This window comes from Betta splendens, chromosome 2, assembly GCF_900634795.4.
Source record: "Betta splendens chromosome 2, fBetSpl5.4, whole genome shotgun sequence".
NCBI classification, from domain to species: domain Eukaryota; kingdom Metazoa; phylum Chordata; class Actinopteri; order Anabantiformes; family Osphronemidae; genus Betta; species Betta splendens.
In genome coordinates, this window is record NC_040882.2 from 28,101,915 (window position 1) to 28,120,569 (window position 18,655).

The window sequence follows — 18,655 nt, forward strand, 5'->3', positions numbered from 1 at the left end:
AAGGAGCGAGGAGGAACAGGAGCAACCAAGGAGTGAGGAGGAACAGGAGCAAAGGAGCGAGAAGGAGCAACCAAGGAGCGAGGAGGAGACAGAAGCAACCAAGGAGTGAGGAGGAACAGGAGCAAAGGAGCGAGGAGGAACAGGAGCAACCAAGGAGGGAGGAGGAGACAGAAGCAAAGGAGCGAGGAGAAGAAGGAGCAACCAAGGAGGGAGGAGGAGACAGAAGCAAAGGAGTGAGGAGGAAAAGGAGCAAAAGAGTGAGGAGAAGGAGGAGCAAAGGAGTGAGGAGGAAAAGGAGCAAAAGAGCGAGGAGGAGAAGGAGCAAAAGAGCGAGGAGAAGAAGGAGCATCCAACAACTGAGGAGACAGAAGCAAAGTAGCGAGAAGAAGGAGCAACCAAGGAGGGAGTTTCTCCTCAGCTCCATCTGTTGGTCAGACGCCTTCAGCTGCTGCCTCTCGTCAGGACTCGCTGATAAACACCCTCCTGCTTCAGCTGTGAAGTTGTGTCTAATGTAAATAAGACGCGTCCGCCGTTTGTTGGATGATGAGCTGCTGCTGTTCCCACAGTGGGAGGAGTCACCCTGTGTCTGTTACTTCCTGTTCTCACCTCCAGCCGAGGTTCAGAACCAGCGCTGGCACATGTTGCTGGGTTCTTCACTTCTATCATGACACATCATGGAACCAGAGTCGGGTCTAAGTTAGACCTCAGTAGAACAAAGCTTTATTCAGCACTCACTCATTCTACAGGTCTCATCAGTGCTAACGATGCAGGACTCCGACAGGGAAAGTGTCATTGATGCGTTTGTAGCTAATTGAGTGTTGACGCAAACGAGTTTGGAATCAATTCATCAATAACTGATGTGATCTTTAAGGAGTTTACCATCGATAAAGAAAATGTTGGCAACTTATCTTCCAATTGTAATCAAGTGTATGAAACATGATCATAAAAACCCAGCATGTTGACTTGTCAAAGGCTCGATCCTCAACCAATCACTGCTCTTTATACACAAAGCATCTAACAAGAACTTGGCCTTAATGTTAAATGAGGAAAAGGAGGGACGTAAAAAACATTAAACACCAGCGATGGGTTCAGTCGTCGGTCCTGAACGGCAGCGTGTTCCAGACACTGCTGCCTGAGCGCTCGTCAACGGGCGACTGCGAGTCTGAGTGGGTGTCGGTGGAGTTGGAGTTCCACTGGGTCCTGACGGGGCGCTGGGGAAGCGACAAGCAGCTGTTTGTGTGGAGCCCGAGGTCTTTCACAGAGTTCCTGGGACGTAGGTCAGTGGGCGGCTGAGACTCACACTGGGAGTCAATGTGCAGCGTACGCGAGTAGGAGTCAGAGTGGAACCGGGACGTGGAGCCGGCACCAACGTGGTTCCGATGTTTAGGCTCGGACTCATTCAGGCAGAGGACGTTGGAAGCGCACTTCCTCGGTGATGTGTGGAAGCCCATGGTGAGAGCAGGGGGACGGGAGCAGAAGGCCGCGTGGCTGAAGGCTCTGTCAGGGGGGGTGGGGAGGACTGGAGCAGTGAGCGGAGCGGGGGCGGTGGGAGGAGGCGCGGGGGCGGTGGGAGGAGGCGCGGGGGCGCAGAGAGGAGGCGCGGTGCCGATGGGAGGAGGCGCGGTGCCGATGGGAGGAGGCGCGGGGGTGGTGGGAGGAGGCGCGGTGCCGATGGGAGGAGGCGCGGGGGCGGTGCCGGTGGGAGGAGGCGCGGGGGCGGTGCCGGTGGGAGGAGGCGCGGGGGCGGTGCCGATGGGAGGAGGCGCGGGGCCGGTGGGAGGAGGCGCGGTGCCGATGGGAGGAGGCGCGGTGCCGATGGGAGGAGGCGCGGGGGTGGTGGGAGGAGGTCTGTGCTCCTCACTGACTCCTGTCCGGCCGCCTGCGTCCGAGGCCAAGCAGCTCTGCTTTTCATCTAACGTCTGGGAGTCGTGAGTTCTGGCGTCAGTGGGTGAGAGTGAAACGAGGGGTGACGTGTTGTTAGAGTGGGCTCCTGATGAAGCGCCCCCACCGGCGCACGGGTCTTTAGCAGGAACCTGCGTGTGGGGGTGGAGGTGGGAGGGCAGCGCGCTGCGGGTCTGGCCTCCAGAGGTAGAGTCACAGTCAGCGGGTTCTCCTGAGGACCAGCTGCTCCCTGCTGAGTGGAACAGAGCCCCTGAACCCACAGGAAGCGAGTCTGTGGACGACGCTCTGGGAGCAGAACGCGTTCCGTGTGCGTTCTCTGTGCTGGAACGGAACTTTGAGGACCAGAGGTCCTCAGCGCCTGCAGCCGCTGAATGGGAGCCAGCGGGTGCTACGTGACGGGAGGACCGCTCCATGGCTGCACCGCTGGCAGAGCCCAGCTCCCGTAGCGCCAGGCCGAAGCGCCTGTCCAGCGCTGGAACCTGAGGGAACCTCCGGGTTCTTCTGCAGAACTCAGCCGAGTGCAGACTGGCAGTGGGATCTGAACCCACAACTGTGGAGCCGGTGTCAGCGAGGTGAAGTAAGTGGGCGTGACCTGGAGGAAGGGGGTCCTGTTTCCCACGGGACCGATGACATGAGGACAAGTCCAAGCCCCGACCCTGACGCTCCTCAGGAAAAGATGCACTGACAGCTTTGCTCTGAGCCAAACGTGGGTCCTCGTTGGAAGAGGCCGGAGCGACGGGTTCCTCGCATGGGTTCCTGAAGCGCTGGTTTCTGCTTTCAGGTGAACAGCTGGGCTCAAAGCCAAAGGCCACGTCGCTCTGAGGAGCAGAGATCCCCCTCAGGTCACTGAGGACTGTGGCCAGCAGGCATCTGTCAGCACCTCCTGCTGGACCAGTGCCACCTGCTGGTTCTCTAGGGTCATTACTGGTGTCGTCCTTTGCAGCTTTACGTCCCAGCACAGAGCTGCTCCTTTCCACACTTTCCACGTCCACTTCATGGTCACTGCCCCCCTTGTCGACCGGGACCAGAGCCTCAGGTTGTTCCACCGGTTCGGTATCGGACCCGTCAGATCCTCGGTCCAGGATGTCAACTGGAAGCTCACCAACGTGTGCTTCCAGGCCCCCGGCAGCGCTGGCAGAATGCAGCAGGGCGAGGGGGGGGAGGTCAGAGAAGTCCACCGTCTGCTGGCTGCTGAGTGGGCTGCTGCTGCTGCTGCCGCCGCCAGCGTGCCGGTTGCTGATGGCGTCACGGCTGCTGTCGCTGTCCAGAGTGATGATGACTGGAGAACTGGGAGACAAACGTTCAAAAGGTTTCAGAAAGTACCCGTTTATCTTTTTACCACTTAATAGGAGAGTACAGGCTGCAGTGCCCCCTGCTGGCCGCGCCGTGCCACTGCAGTGACCTGCATCAAGCCACCGCTGATGCTGCTTTACCTGCTGTGCTGCGTCCTGCGGGGGCGCCTTTTGCGGCGTTTGCAGGGAGGTTGTGTCCCTCCAGCGGTGGTGGTGCCCTCGTAGATAATCTCCACACTGGGACTGCGCTCCTCCCTCAACCTTCTGCTGCTGCTGTTACACAAACGAACAGGAAACTAGATTATTGAGCGTGCGAACACACGCTGCTGAAGGTTAGTCTTGAACTGAAGCATCCTGAGCGCTTGTGGCTCATCTCTATCGCCTTCTCTTGCTCTGTGGAGGATGTATAACTAGGGCTGTAACTAACCATTATTTTGATAATCTATTATTTTTTTTGATTAATTGGATTAAAAAATAAATGTTTGATGAATTGCTTATTCTAAATCACGCATCAGTTTTTTTAAACTATATTTTCATTCTAACTCAAGTCTCAAATAAAACAAAATCCAGTGTTTGAATAATAAAACGTCAATATCCAAATATACAAACTAAAAACAAACCAAGCAAGCACAGTTTTGTGTTTTGAGATTTGTGAAGACCTGCAGCAGCTCCATTGACCCACGCGGACACGGGAGAACATGGAAACTCCAGACTCCTGGACCTTCTGGCTCCGAACACTGACAACCACTGACGCATGCCGTCATATGTTAATGCTGCTTCTAGATTCAGTGTCTGCACCGTTGGTGGTGCATTACTAGCGAGCGAGATGATTGCACAGCCAGCAGCACAGATTAGGTCACAAACTAACTTTTTCTTCTTCATGTGACAGACACAGGTTTGTTACCGCTGATTTGACCAGAACAACGTTTTCTTCCCACGTGCTCATGTGTCGCTGCTGCTGGTTGATTTGTTTTCTTCACCAGCGGCAGCGTTTGTTTATCGACAGGCTGCGCCGTAAAATGGGCAGCCCAACTAATCGATATCAGAAAATCATTGTCGATCATTGATTACTATTGATAATATCGATTTGTTGTTGCCGCCCTGTTGCAGTTTACCTTCTGCTCCCTTTTTTAGCCTCCTGTTTAATGTGAAGCCTTCATCTCTGCTTGTCGACTCCCTGCTCTCAGACACTTAGTCAAAACTAAGACCATCAGAAAGCACCAACGACTCTTTAGACTCAATTTTTACACTGAATTATCAACAAAGCAAACAAATATGGTTTTCACATGTTTAACGGGGGGTACAGTGTAGATTAGTCACTTACAGCTAGCTCCTGTTTGGACATTTGCTAAAACAAACACAGAACCGCGCGCTGCAGTGGCTTCGCTCTGTGGTTTAACGCACCTTTTTGCTCAGGTTCAAGGTCACACATTAATGTATTAATGTGCATCTAGATTCGTAGCCAACCGTTTCTCGCTGAAGCTTTGACCTTTCTCACCTCTCTCCACCGTATCCTCCCGCCTCCTTATGACTGCCCCTCTGGTGCCTTTCCCTTCTCCTCCCTCCATCTCCCCCCCTCCTCTTCCTCCTCTCCTTCTCCATCCTCTTCCTTCTCTTCTCCCTTCGCAGGCTGTTGCTTGGCCTCCTGCTGGCCTCCTCCTTGTTGCTGTCTAAATGCCGGCTCTTGTACTTCCTCTTCCCCCCGGGTTTTTCACCACCACAAGGATTTCTGGGGGACAGCGAGGGCGTCGGCGGCGTCTGTGGTGGCAGCGAAGGGTGAGGAGAGGTAGACAGGGGTGAGGAGGAGGAGTGGGATGATGAGGAGATAGAGGAGGAGAGGGGGGAGCAGTTGTAGTCCCAGCTGGAGTCGGGCGGGCTGGGAGGCAGTGGTGAGCCAGAATCGATGCTGGAGTGAAAGGGTGAGGGTGAACGCCGACGCATCATGGCTGGATACATGGCGCGGTTGGGGTTGAACAGGGTGCCGCTCCTTCTCAGCCACTCGCTGCTCCTTTCCCTTCCTCTCCTCCTCTTCTTGCGCCTCCTCCTCTCTTTCGCTGCCTCGCTGCCTGACTGCTTTCGGTCTTTCCAGCTTTCCTGCAGCCGTTCGCTTGGACTCAGCGTGAACACGGACCCGGGGCTCCTCCCTGAGCTGCCGGACCATGAGCGGCCACGCGAGGGCTGCCCTTCGGCTTCACCGCCTTTGTCCTTCAGTGCGTCTGCCTTTTTGTCTCTGTATGCGCCTGATGTGGAGGGTGGGACCGTGGGAAGGTAAGAGAGGGGAGGAGGCGTGGAGGTGAGGGGAGGGGGTTTCTCCTCCACCTCCACCTTCTCCTTCTCTTCTTTCTTCTCCTCTGCATCCTCCTCCGTGTCAGAGGACAGCTGCACCAGCTCTGGGGTTCGCTCAGCTATTGGCTTTTTGTAGCCAACAATCAGACACTCCTCCTCTGCCTCCCCCTCCTCCCGCTTCTCTCCCCCCACCTCATGGGAGGCTTCTTGAGGGACGGGACTAAATGACAGTGACGCCAAGGAACACGACGGTTCAGCGGTGGAGTAGGACGGGCCTGGAGTCTCATCGTCCCAGGCTGATAGGCTGAGACAGCTTCCCGTCTGGATGTCGATGTCATGTGCCCCCACAGATCGCCCCTGCAGACCCTCCTCTGACCTTCCTCTCGTCTGCTCCTCTTCCTCACCCTCAGAAATGGCAATGACAGAGCTGCTTTCAGACGAGCTGCTTACTCCGTCCAGCTCCAGAGCAGCAGCTGGCGGCTCATACACCGCCTGCAGGTCGTAGTTGTCCAGGCTGAGGGGGGAGCGGGCAAAGCTTACCAGCTCATGCAGAAAATGGTCAGTGCGAGCCAATAGGAAAGGTCGTAGCTCTTCTTCTACTGTAGGCGTGTCCTCCAGCCCGTGGAGGGCAAGCCGTGCCATGATGAGGCGCTGGACAATGTGGACCAGCACTCCATGTGCTCCATACAGTACTGTCAACTCTCTGCGCAACCATGGGCGGAGTCTGTTCAGGTGAGCAGAATTCTGACGGAAGCTCTCCGCGGTGATGTCACGCTGCTGGTTACCCTGGTTACCAGTGACCCCAGCGACACCACAAACCCGTATCCCACAGCGGTAAAGGGCGCGACGGAAGGCCACCATCTCTCTCTCCCTCAGACGCCGCACGGATCCACCTTCTCGCTGCACCCGCTGCCTTGCTGCTAGACGCGTTATCAAGCGCCGTGACGCCCGTTCATTGGGCGCCAGCGGTGCCACTGCCCCCCCAAGCCCTGTTAGTCCCTCGAATATCACGCCCCGCTCCGCCAGATCCGCCTCTCTCCTTAGAGGCCGCTGCGCTAGGTTTTCTGCCTCATCGCTATCGTCTGTCCCGACAGATGGATGGTGGGGAATGTGGGGGAGATTATTAGAGTCAAGGTACCACTCCAGTCCCCTGGACCGCTCCCCGGCTCGCCGGCTTCCTCCTCCTCCTCCCCTCTCCCTTCTGTGCCTTCTTGTGGTCATCTCACCGCCATCTTCCACTCTGTGCCTTCGCAACTGGAGCCTCATCTGATGGTCAATCCTTGATGCCATCGCCGCGACCATCGCCACAGTGGCGGCGATGTTGCTGTCGGCAGGCGCCGGCCTCAATGTGTACTCCTTGAAGTCATTCTCAGCACGCACGGAATGCAGGATTGAGGTAAAGGGCTGCTTGCAGAGCGGACATTCGGGCTTGTTATGCGACCACTCCTGGATGCAGGGAAAGCAGAAGCGGTGCAGGCAGCGGTCCAGGTACGCCAGGTTGTTGAAACGGTCGAGGCAGATGGGGCACTTGGAGTCAGGTGAGGCATCCTCTGCCGCCATCACTGCCCGCACAGAAGCAGATGCAGAGGAAGTGGGAAGAGCTGAGGAGGTGGCCGCAGCAGCGGCGGCAGCAGAAGCAGGTTCGGCTGTAGTGTTGCTGGCATTTTTTCGCCTGCTGCCACGACCGGCACTTTCTCGACGCCTCTCCCCTTGTCGCGCTGGCTGACCATCCCCTGCACCTCCTGCCGTGTTGTCACGGCGACGCACGCGCAGTTTCATCCGCGTGGGTGCCATCACCTGAAAACACCACACAGGTATGGATTTGGGATGATTTGGATATTTAACAGCTGCAGTCCTAGAATTCAGCAAAGTTCTTTCTAGATACCTTGATTACTTTATTCCCGACTGGATCACACATCAACTAACACAAAGGAGCCTTTTATCCTCAACTTTTAAATAATCAGTCTCAATAACGATCACATTATCACAGAAACATTATAACCCAAAACATATTTACCTTCTTATTACAGTTTAGTAAAGGTTTAATAAATGAATGACTTAAATCAATCATTCTACTAAAGGAAAAGCACTAAGAAAACTAATCATGCTAACTGAAGGCTAAGCTACTTTTACACTTGATTAGAAGTAAATTTATTAACAATCATAGTGCAGCTTAATCATGTCCACCTTCCAAATGTCTGGTATTGGTTTCTTCCCAGCATAATGCAGCTTTTGGGTGAATAGGATGGTCAATGATGACACTACTGTCTACTGATAGCTAGCATGCTAACAGTGACATCCAACGAACCAGCAGCCTTAAAGCTCATTTCCTCTGCTCGCTTCACACGCGTTTAGCAGAATTCTACCCCGGAGCTACACACTTTAAATTTTATCATGTTCTTTGCTTTAAATTTAAATTTGAATTCAAACATAAAGCGAGCGACTGTGCTAGCATGCTAAAAGCTGTAGCTTTCCGTACTTGAGCAGAACAGTCCTCCGCCGCTCCGGGAGCTTCTCATTCGGCTTTGTTCTCGTCCTCCGGGCAGAAATCCGCACCGCGAGCGGCGTCCACTGACAGAGACGTTATCGGTCACTGAAGCTGCGCTGTTTTGATGCGTTTAGGCCAAAATTTCCGTTTAAAACGGAGACATTTGTGTCGACTGGTGTTGTCCAAACCGAGGCTACTCACAGCTGGAAGGAGAAAGGTGCCGCGGTGGACGATGGGAAATTGAATGTAGCTTTTTTTTTCTTAAAGCGACTCTTATAAAAAGAGACAAGACTCTCTCACAAGCATGAAACTAGTAAAGCAAATATAATGCAGTATTATAATTATTCTAAAAAGTACTTGAACTTTTTTGAGTTACATTATTACGTTGTTAATATTAATGCATCAATGTGTGACAATGAAAAGCGGAGGTTAGAGCTCGGTTTCAGGTGAGTCTATTTCACTTTTAATTACGTGCTGTAGTAAAATAATAAAACAAGCATTTCGTAACAGAACATTTTGGGACTGTAGCGTTTCGTTTAATTGTAAATGCAGCAGTTTAAGAAGCAGTTCCCAGTCGGAAGCTGAAGGTGGCGGTGTTGTACAAACACCCATGTTTATCGACTGCTTTTAAAAACCACAAAGAAGAAACAAGAGCCGTACTTATTAGCGTGATAAACCCAGGCGGACTGTTCTGTGCCTTTGTCTCGAGATCACAGACAGAATGTTGACGTTCAGCAGACGAGCTCTGGACAGGATTTACTCCGCGGTAGGACGAACACACCGGCTGTCATTAAATGGCCATGCCGCGTTAGCACGGCGCTAACGGCTAACTAGCAGCTAGCACACGTTAAAAGTCAATAGTACGATGTTTAAACCGCATATCACAGCGGTTTTTGGAACACAGAGACACATGGAACGATGTGGATAAACATGTTTTACTTTGCTGTTTATGACATAATAGTTTAACAAGTTTTCCCACGTTGTGACTGTTTTCAAAAACAGTCGCTAACTGAGAAAGACGTAAGGTTTGATACTTAATTGGACTTTCTCAACACACAGACGGCTTGTGTGAGTTAAATGACAACAGTATGATAGAAACATTAATTTAAACAATTACTGTTATTTTCACATTTCCGTTTATTACAGTTTATAACAGTTCATTCCGACATTTTACACAGTTTAAATTACTAGCTTTTAATGTATAAAGGTAACATTTTTCTTTTTTGCTAAAATCACCTGCTCTACAGAACGTTCATGGTTTAGATACAAGCTGAAATCAATGATGCAACAAGCCCAGTATAGGTAGCGTTAACAGAATGCTACCATTCAAATTAAAATAGTACATTTTATAGTTTGCAGGTGATCAGACATTTGACCTGTACACGAGCCAAAGTGAAGCGTGTCTTTGTGTTGTAATGCGTGTCTTTGCGTCTCAGCTGTTGCTGGCTGTGGTGGTTTTATCCTGGTCCTATGTGATCTACGGCAGCAGGATCGCAGCTCAGTGGCTGCTGGAAAAGAGGACGGCCGTCCTCCGGCAACACTGATGGACCCATCGGACCCCACGCAGCACAGGCCGGTACAGTGTGCTGTCAGCGTGGAAGAGCCAGGCTTCAGTTTGTTAGACAGCCTTCACCTGCAGCTGGTCACTGCTTACACTAATTATTTCCACGTCTGTGTGAAAATCTGAGACGATAAAAACCCTGTCTCTGTTACTGTGTCCAGCAGAGAGCACTGATGAGTTACGTGGTACATGTCTAGTCTTGGTCACACAAACAGATGAATTATGTGATGTTCAAAAGCATGAACTCATTACTAATCAGACTTCTGCGTTATCTGTTCTCCCAATAATCCTCAGTTTTATTTTTTGATGAGACTAAATCGATTGTTGCTTTCCCTTTTTTTCTATTTAAAGACATCAGTAATCACGTAAAGCTCCATGTGATGAAGGTTTTGATAAACACTTTATGTATCATTATATATCAAGAGTAAGTCACATTTCATGAGAAAAGAGTGAATGTTTAATTCCACTTTAACCAGTTTCTCGTGCTGTGGTCTCAGGCAGATGAGGGACCTGACCTGAAGAGACTGAACGTACTGAAACAGGCTGAACAGTGGGATCTAACCCGGCGCTGCTGAAAGGCAAACCATGGGATTTCAGTCGAATTCAGGCCAAACAGCCGATGGACAGATTTAAGACTGCAACAAAAAAAACTTTCTACAAAGTGTTGGCAAGAAGGCATCGACTGGTTGAAATGGTTTCAGTTGGAGATCCTCCCAGTTTGATACGGTCACCAAACCCATTGAGGACAATGTGACTGCTGATTTTTTATATTTATTTAAATTGTGGATACAAACAATGAACAGTTTCCTTCAACAGTAGCTACACTTAATAGTGATTAATGAGTCTTCGGTGGCTTCTGTTTTTGCCCACTGATGTAGTACAGTAATACTGGAAGCAAATGAACACATCAATAAAGGACATAAACTTAATTCAATTTATTTATTCATTTAAATGCTATTAAACATTCACATTATGTAGAATTTGAAAGTAACAAACCTTTCCTGAGGTTTTCAGATCCTCCTTAACTTAAAACAAGAAGTAAAACAGTAACAAAGAAGTGAAGGAGCTCATTTTGCTGTTTGTGCTTTCTTTGATCTGACCCCTCACTCATGTCACATTGTGTATAATAATGTGATGGTGCAGATGTTTTCCATGTGATCAGTCAGTCCTTATGATATTCACTGCATATTTATAAAATCTAAAACGTCCTCATTTGTGGAGGATTGCTCTAAACTGTCGGGTTTGTAGATGTTCTCTGATGTATTCAGTAACTAACAGCTGACAAGCTGCTGTTTTGTAGCGATGACTTTGATGTGTGTTGTCAGATATGTAAATGCTCTCAACAGAATGGGTGAGTGAAGGGCGAGCGAGCTAAAGGCAGCCTGGTGGATGAGGAGAGAGAGAGTGGGGCCCTTTAGGTGAGCACTCGCTGCATGAACCAAAACACTTCAAACCCATCCAGGTTCGCTCTCATCTGTAATTAAAACTGGGCCCCTCTCCGTCCTCGCTCGGCCTTTTCTCCTCTTCAGTCTTTATTCTATACACAAATAACAGAAGCTGCCTCTCATTAACTACGTCCTACGAACACCTGCAATAAAACGCTGAATCATGTAAAAGTAGAGTAGCTACAGCTCAAACCGGTTACTGTTGAAGATCGCTGCAGTGCAGAGTTTTCCTGCTTCAGGCACTTTTCAGAATCAGATGCTTAATTCACAGTGACATCAACGCAGCAGCTGTAAAGTTAATCAGCTAGCTGTTAGGTCTAGTTTCAGCTCCGGGGTTGATGCTCGGTTCTGTTCTGTTCTGCTGTGTGTGGGTCGTAGGAGAACAAACCAGCTAATAATAACTATTCATTGGGTCGAAGCGTGGTTCAGCCTCAGTGTGAACTTGAGCCGGTGCAGAGCGTTAATTAGCAGTTCATCAGTTTGGGCGAGAGTCGTCGAAGAGGAACAGATGGTTCGATTTAAAACCATCTGTCAATAAATACAGAGGTTTAGAAATATAATTTCTATAAGTTTTAGTTATTGTCTAAATTGAAAAACCACGCAAGTTTTAAGTTCAACAATTTAGATGCATCAAGAGTGTTGGACTCGAGATGCTCTGGACAAAGAGGCTGAATCCATCTGACTCCGCAGTAAAAAGCTAAACGTGTCGTTTTTAGGAGAAAGCACTTGTCGAAGCTGCTGAATGTCTGTCAGCGCCACCTGATATCAAACGTAGCAGCTAATGAATAAAATAAAATTACACCCTTCTGAAACACAAACCATTTATTCACCAGCTGATTGTCATGTTAAAACAACAACAGGAACAAAACATTTGTTAATTCACTAATATAAATAAACATTGATTTTAACACACAGACACAGTTGATATCTGACTCCTAAAACCTGCTGCTTTGCACGAAACAATCGGTAAATGTGTCAGCATTTAAAATAAAAACACGTCACAACTACAAGTGGAAACATTCAGACGTGTTATGGTGACTTTTCTACAGCTTTTCATTGACTAGATGGTTTAAGAGGCATCAAGCCACAGGCTGGTGAACCCCATGAGCCACAGCCTGGGCATCAGCTGGTGTCCAGCAGCAGCAGGTCCTCGTCCATGCAGCCGGGCCCGGGCGCATGCAGCCCGTCCTGCTCCGCCTCCAGCGGGTCCGGGTTGCTTGGCTTGGGCATCACTGACGTCTTCTTTCCCTCCAGCCAGTAGGTCACCATGTCTCCTTTGCCCTGTGGGACCCACAGCTCTGAGCAGCGCCCACCATGAACACCTGAGCCTCACTGAGGCAGCTCACCTTGACCTGCAGCGTTCCTCTGCACGCCAGCACGTAGCCTCCGACCTCCTCCAGCAGGTAGAAGGTGCTGGAGCTGCACTGGACCTTCAGGGCTGGAAGGAATCAGACATTTACACCAAGCTAAAAGTGGATCCAGCAGAAGATGAAGAAACGCGAAGCTGCCTGGGACCATATCTGCTCTGTTTTAGCATTGGTTGGAGGAGGAGTTTTATCTTATAAAGTATGAAACCAAAACACCAGAAATGTGGCTGTTTTTTGAAACCGCTGCAGTAGTTGGGTCATGTCTGTGGCTCTGGAGGTGAATGGGACTGTGCGTCTCCTCACCCAGGCTGGTGGACTCCATCCTAGACGCCGTGTTCACCGTGTCTCCAAACAGGCAGTATCGAGGCATCTTCGTCCCCACCACTCCCGCCACCACTGGACCTGCAGACAGAAGCGTCAACCCAGCTCCAGCTGCACGCTGAGCAGGCGGAGGATGGAATACCTGAGTGTATCCCCGCCCGGATCTGCAGCTGCGTGCTGGGTTTGTGGGGGATCCTGAACGTGCGACAAACGCCCACCAGGTCCAGAGCCATCTTAGCGATCTCTGCGGCGTGGAGGATGCCGTTCTCCTGGGGAACGCCGGACACCACCATGTCTGCTCAGAGGCCGGGAACTTGCCTTTAGTGGGGGCTCAACAGAGCGTTCAGTAGCAAATGAAATCATTCATACGAGTCACTCACAGGCGTCGCCGATGGTCTCCACCTTGTAGACGTCGTAGTTGTCGATGATGTCGTCAAACGTTGTGTAGAGTTTGTTGAGGAAGTCCACGACCTGATACGGAGTGCTGCTGCTGGACAGCTGGGTGAAACCCACGATGTCGCTGCGAACACGAGAGGTTGGACGTTAGCTTGAACTGTTTGGGGTTTTGAGTGTGCAGCTGATCTGAAGTCAGGTCTCACCTGAAGAAGACCGTGGCGCTGACGTAGCTCTGAGCCTGCAGCGGTTTCCCCTGACGCAGGTCGTCAGCCACCTGTTTAGGAAGCATACCTGCACAAGACAAGCAACGCGCCTTCAGTCTTTGACCAACGTGGACACGAAGGTCCACCTGGAGACCAGCATGAAGCCAACAGACATGAAACATGCTGACGTACTGTAGAGCAGCCGGTCGGTCTTCTGCTTCTCGTGCATCAAATCCTGAGTCCGCTCGGACACCAACACCTCCAGGTGTTTACTGTACTTCTCCATCTGAAACACGTTCCCATGGTGAGAAACCCCACCACAGGTCAGCGCTTCGCTGGATCAGGTTCTTACCAAGTTCATCATCATGTCCACTGGGCTGACTTTGATCGGGTTGATGCGGTGAACAAACTTCTTGACTTGCTCGAAGGTAGGCCGGTGGGCGGGGTTGTGGGAGCGGCAGCGCCGGATCAGCTGGAAGGAGAGCGTGACTGTGGGCGTCTGCATGTCATGACGCTTCTAAGATGCTGAGCTCATGGCTTACGCACGTCCACGTAGTCGGAGGGACAGGGGCAGGTGTTGTCGGCTTTACTGGAGATCAGCTCAGGCAGCGGAGGACACCAGGCACACTCCAGGCTGGACTCCTCTGCCTGACATGACAGCACATGAAATGCATGTACGGCTGCAGCGCGGGCGTCTCTCTGACAGTCAACTTACAGGTACAGGGTCGCTGCGGGTGGCGATCTCCAGCAGGATGATGGAATAACTAGAATCACAAGGTGAAGGTCAACCAGTGTTCCATCACGTTTCAGGATTAACACGTGGTTGGCTGCTGTGTGTGTGACACCTGAACACGTCTCCAGCCAGAGTCGGCTCCACGCTGGAGCTGTGGAACTCCGGCGGCATGTAAACCTCCAGGAGCCTCTGCTGGTAGGTGGACAGGGGCTCGGCCCCGTCGTCCCTGCGATAGGTCCTCAGGCCGTAGTCTGAAACACCAAAGACCCCACGTCAGGACTGACTGTCACAACCTGCAGCTACGCTCCGCCTTTCCTCTGACATTCAGGTGAAGCTAAAAGCTAAAGTATATTAAAAGCTGTGGAAACATTGGTTCTGTAACTTGAAGTTTCACCTTAGCATAAGAACAACATGACTAAACTTATAAATTCACCTGTTATTTTACAGACCCAGCGGTCATCTAACACACAGTTCAGAGATTTGAGTCGACCGTGACAAATCCTGTGCTGGTGTAGGTACGACATCCCTCTGGCGATGTCTGCGGCGAAGGAAAACCTGGAGGTGGAGCAGAGCGGCAGTTTGTTTTCAGTGTTTCACTGCTTCCTGTCCAGTTCAGTGTCTGAGGGTCTCACCTGAAGCCCAAGTTCAGTGTCTGAGGGTCTCACCTGAAGCCCCAGTTCAGTGTCTGAGGGTCTCACCTGAAGCCCCAGTTCAGTGTCTGAGGGTCTCACCTGAAGCCCCAGTTCAGTGTCTGAGGGTCTCACCTGAAGCCCCAGTTCAGAGGGATCTCCTCGTTCAGAAGAACATCGTTGAGGCTTCCCTTTGGGCAGTATTCTGTTACTATGGCAACGTTTGGTACTTCAACACACCCGCCAATGAACTTACACAGGTTGGGGTGATCGAGTTCCCTAATGTTGAGAGAGAGAGGGTCAAACTACGAGCATCTGTGTGAGCGGTGGGTCGGAGCAGTGTGGGCGTTACCTGACTTGTTTGACTTCCTGTCTGATGGTTTTGGACAGAGAGAAAGTCTTTGTTTGGATCCTCTTTATGGCCACTGTCCTGCCGTCGCTGGAGGACAAAGTCAGATCATAGAATAGGCTGAACCATGTGGGCGGTCTGACCGGACTGGGCAGAGGTTCTGACCCGGGGGCCAGGACACAGCTTTCCTATGCTGGCTTTAGACGGGTGGTGGATCTTACTAGAGCCCAGTGCAGGTGAACGGCGTCCTCCGTGCCGCTGCTTGTCCGGTGCAGGAGCTGAGGGCGGTGACACAGCTGGTGTTGCTGTCACTGTTTGCCACCACCGCGCTCATGATGCTTCCCATGGTCAGACGGGCGTCCAGGTCTGAGGAGAAACGAGCGAGATAAGAATAAAGTGGACCCAAGAATCCATGAGGAAACAGGAGGCTTAGTCTAGTATTTGTTTCCAGTACCAGAGCAACATGAGGGACAGATACCTTGTTTGATCGTGGAGAAATCAATAATCCAGCTCTCGTCCCACAGAAGCTTCTGCTTCTGGTACCACAGCCACTACACAAACACATTCACAAATCAAGATGACTATTCTGGCGTCTCTACAGGTGTCTGTTAGCATGACGCGTGGTGGGAGCTCACCATCGCCGTCAGTGTGAAGCAGAGGCAGAGCAGGCTGAGAGGCAGGCCGATGGCCAGCTTGGTGGCCGGCGTCATGGGGCATTCACCACAGTCGGCTGGGCAGGTGGAGCAGTGCTCAGCGTCCTCACAGACGCCATCACCACACACTTAAAGAGGGAGGAGGATTAACTGTACCACTGTATCAGCAAGGGATGCTCCTGACTTAGCCAGACCACGGAAGGTAGGACTCCACACGTCTACTGGAGTCTGTGCAGGAAGCTTCAGCACCAATAACCAACCTACCCACAGCCGGGAGCACAGTGCTCTTGGCCTCCAGAGCCACCTGCATGCGACCCACTCGGATGTGAGCGATCAGTGAGGTCAGGCCAGGATGCAGCAGAACCACCTGCCACACAGAACCAGAAGCTAACGCTGGCTAATGCTGAGGTGCTGCTTTTAAAGTCTTACAAACAAGCCGAGGTCACAGAATGTACGATTGATTCGCCTGTTCCTCTAGAATAAAAGCTGACTGAATCCTAACATAGAAACATTTGTGTTATACAATAGTAAGTCATCTGCATATAATGAGACTTAATGTAACGAGTGGTAGGTCCCAGCTAACACCTGGACTGACCCTCTGGAAACTGGGCTGAACTGGTCTCACCTTGGCTGTCCAGTTAGTCTGGCTCATCTTCCCAGAGGTGGAGATCGTGTGAGTGAAGATTTTTCCATCATCTGGAATCCATGGACCACAGATGCTCTCCGACGTCTGAGCAGGAGTTTATTTGATCAGAATTCAAACAAACAGATTTGCCTCCAGAGGTTGTTTTACATGTTAGCTTGTACTTCATGTGAGTGGTTTTCACCATGTATCCCATCGGACAGGAGTGGATGTTGGCGTGGTGGATGCAGCAGTTTTCTCCATCAGCGTCTTTCCAGTTGGCTGGACATTCATGATGTTCACAGAAGGAGCGAGCGGCTTCAGCGTTCACTATGGAACTGGAAGTATTCACACACACACCAGTAAAGACAAGGACGAGCCTGGTCTGGAGCCAGACGTGTCCAATGGGACCGGCTCACGCCACATGTAAACCAGTACAAGCAGGAACCTGCGTGAGAAGATGCGGTTGTCGATGGCCCAGTGGTAGAACGAGTCCCGGGCCGTTACCGAGTACGTGACGCTGAACACCTCGCCGCTCTTCACCGCCTCCGGAGGACGGACGACCCAGGCCATCTCCAGCCCTGGAACCAGCAGCAGAGCGGCGCTACGCTGAATCTAGAGCAGATGCTGGTGAACAAAAGGCTAAAGCACCTCTGAGTCTCTGCAGATATAAAGCAGTGCCTCGTTTAACTGTTCATAGATCCTTAAAGAAAGCCGTCCGGTCCAGACGCATATTTACCACCAGAACCACAGCGGCTTGGTCGACCATCGGACTCACCTCCACAGTCAATCATGTTGTACTCGTTGGGTCTGTCCAAAGGCCAGCAGTCATACTCGCTGTTGTCCAAGTCGTGCCAACAACACGCTGGTGCAACGCAGCAAACAGACACCTGAACACAACGCAGCAAACAGACACCTGAACGCAACGCAACTAAGAGACAGCTGAATGCAACACAGCAAAAAGACACCTGAACACAACGCAGCAAACAGACACCTGAACGCAACGCAACTAAGAGACAGCTGAACGCAACGCAACTAAGAGACAGCTGAATGCAACACAGCAAAAAGACACCTGAACACAACGCAGCAAACAGACACCTGAACGCAACGCAACTAAGAGACAGCTGAATGCAACACAGCAAAAAGACACCTGAACGCAACGCAACAAAGAGACACCTGAACGCAACGCAACATAGAAACACCTGGATGCAACGCAGCAAAGAGACACCTGAATGCAACGCAACAAAGAGACACCTGAAGGCAACGCAACTAAGTGACACCTGAACACAACGCAGCAAAGAAACACCTGAATGCAACACAGCAAAAAGACACCTGAATGCAACGCAATAAAGAGACAGCTGAACGCAACGCAGCAAACAGACGCAACGCAGCAAACAGACACCTGAACACAACGCAACAGAGAGACAGCTGAACGCAACGCAACAAAGAAGCACCTGAATGCCACACAGCAAAAGGACACCTGAACGCAACGCAGCAGACACTTGAACGCAACGCAACAGAGACACCTGAATGCAACGCAGCAAAGAGACAGCTGAGCGCAACACAGCAAACAGACACCTGAATGCAACGCAACAGAGACACCTGAATGCAACGCAACAAAGAGACAGCTGAACGCAACGCAACAAAGAAACACCTGAATGCAACGTGGCAAAAAGACTCCTGAATGCAACGCAACAAAGAAACATCTGAATGCAACGCAGCAAACAGACACCTGAATACAACGCAGCAAAAGGACACCTGAAGGCAACGCATCAAACAGACACCTGAACGCAACGCAACAAAGAACCATCTGAATGCAACGCAGCAAACAGACACCTGAATACAACGCAGCAAAAGGACACCTGAAGGCAACACCAGGAACGACTGACATATAGAAACATGACTTTGGATTCACATTATTAAATCAGTTTACAAACACTTGACACATAATCCTTCATAGAAAACAACTCTTCATAAAGTAAATACAGCCTCTGTTCAAAGTTAATGTAGATCAGGATCTTAATACATTTTTCTGTAAAGTACTTAATATAAATAAACATCTTTGGCACAGACACCACCTGTTCTGAGCTTAAGCATTGTTTAAATCTAATTCTTAAACATCATTTGCTTCTCTTACCCACAGCAGAAACCAGAAACGTTTGTGTTTCTTCATTTTCCTGGAGACAAACACGCTGAAAGGAGGCAGGAGAACTGACAGACATCTGATGAGGAAGAGGAGGGGGAGGAGGAAGAGGAGGAAGAGGAGGGAAGAGGAGGGGGGGAGAAGGGGGAGGAGGAAGAGGAGGAAGAGGAGGGGGAGGAGGAAGAGGAGGGGCGAGAAGGAAGAAGAGAGGGGGAGGAGGAAGAGGAGGAAGAGGAAAAAGAGGGAGGGGGAGGAGGAAGAGGAG

At 50.9% G+C, this 18,655-nt stretch overlaps 2 protein-coding genes and 1 long non-coding RNA gene across 6 annotated transcripts; 1 reads left to right on the forward strand and 2 right to left on the reverse strand.

The window, feature by feature from the left end:
- Positions 1-1,088: 1,088 nt before the first annotated feature.
- LOC114843935 (serine/arginine repetitive matrix protein 2-like) lies at positions 1,089-8,246 on the reverse strand. Its single transcript, XM_029130805.3, has 4 exons — positions 7,960-8,246; positions 4,693-7,277; positions 3,336-3,467; positions 1,089-3,189 (listed from the first exon to the last, which is right to left on the reverse strand). The coding sequence occupies exons 2-4, from the start codon at positions 7,272-7,274 to the stop codon at positions 1,089-1,091; spliced, it is 4,815 nt and encodes a 1,604-aa protein (XP_028986638.1). The 5' UTR covers positions 7,275-7,277; positions 7,960-8,246.
- A 278-nt stretch (positions 8,247-8,524) lies between these two features.
- LOC114851294 (uncharacterized) lies at positions 8,525-10,456 on the forward strand. Of its 4 annotated transcripts, none has more exons than XR_003785030.3 (3): positions 8,525-8,734; positions 9,405-9,610; positions 10,027-10,456. It is a non-coding gene; the product is annotated as an uncharacterized LOC114851294 (long non-coding RNA). The 4 variants fall into 4 exon arrangements; XR_005898394.2 differs by having other exon boundaries at positions 10,031-10,456; XR_003785029.3 differs by having other exon boundaries at positions 8,546-8,734; positions 9,405-9,544.
- Positions 10,457-11,778: 1,322 nt separating this feature from the next.
- Positions 11,779-18,504, reverse strand: LOC114851238 (atrial natriuretic peptide receptor 1-like). The gene is made up of 23 exons (XM_029142948.3): positions 18,385-18,504; positions 17,026-17,137; positions 16,696-16,828; positions 16,453-16,585; positions 16,251-16,355; positions 15,890-15,992; positions 15,608-15,753; positions 15,451-15,523; positions 15,194-15,338; positions 14,976-15,062; positions 14,759-14,902; positions 14,428-14,549; positions 14,107-14,245; positions 13,977-14,025; positions 13,808-13,909; positions 13,614-13,733; positions 13,454-13,547; positions 13,262-13,349; positions 13,043-13,182; positions 12,805-12,957; positions 12,645-12,743; positions 12,321-12,412; positions 11,779-12,255 (listed from the first exon to the last, which is right to left on the reverse strand). The coding sequence occupies exons 1-23, from the start codon at positions 18,418-18,420 to the stop codon at positions 12,097-12,099; spliced, it is 2,574 nt and encodes an 857-aa protein (XP_028998781.1). The 5' UTR covers positions 18,421-18,504; the 3' UTR covers positions 11,779-12,096.
- Positions 18,505-18,655: the final 151 nt, after the last annotated feature.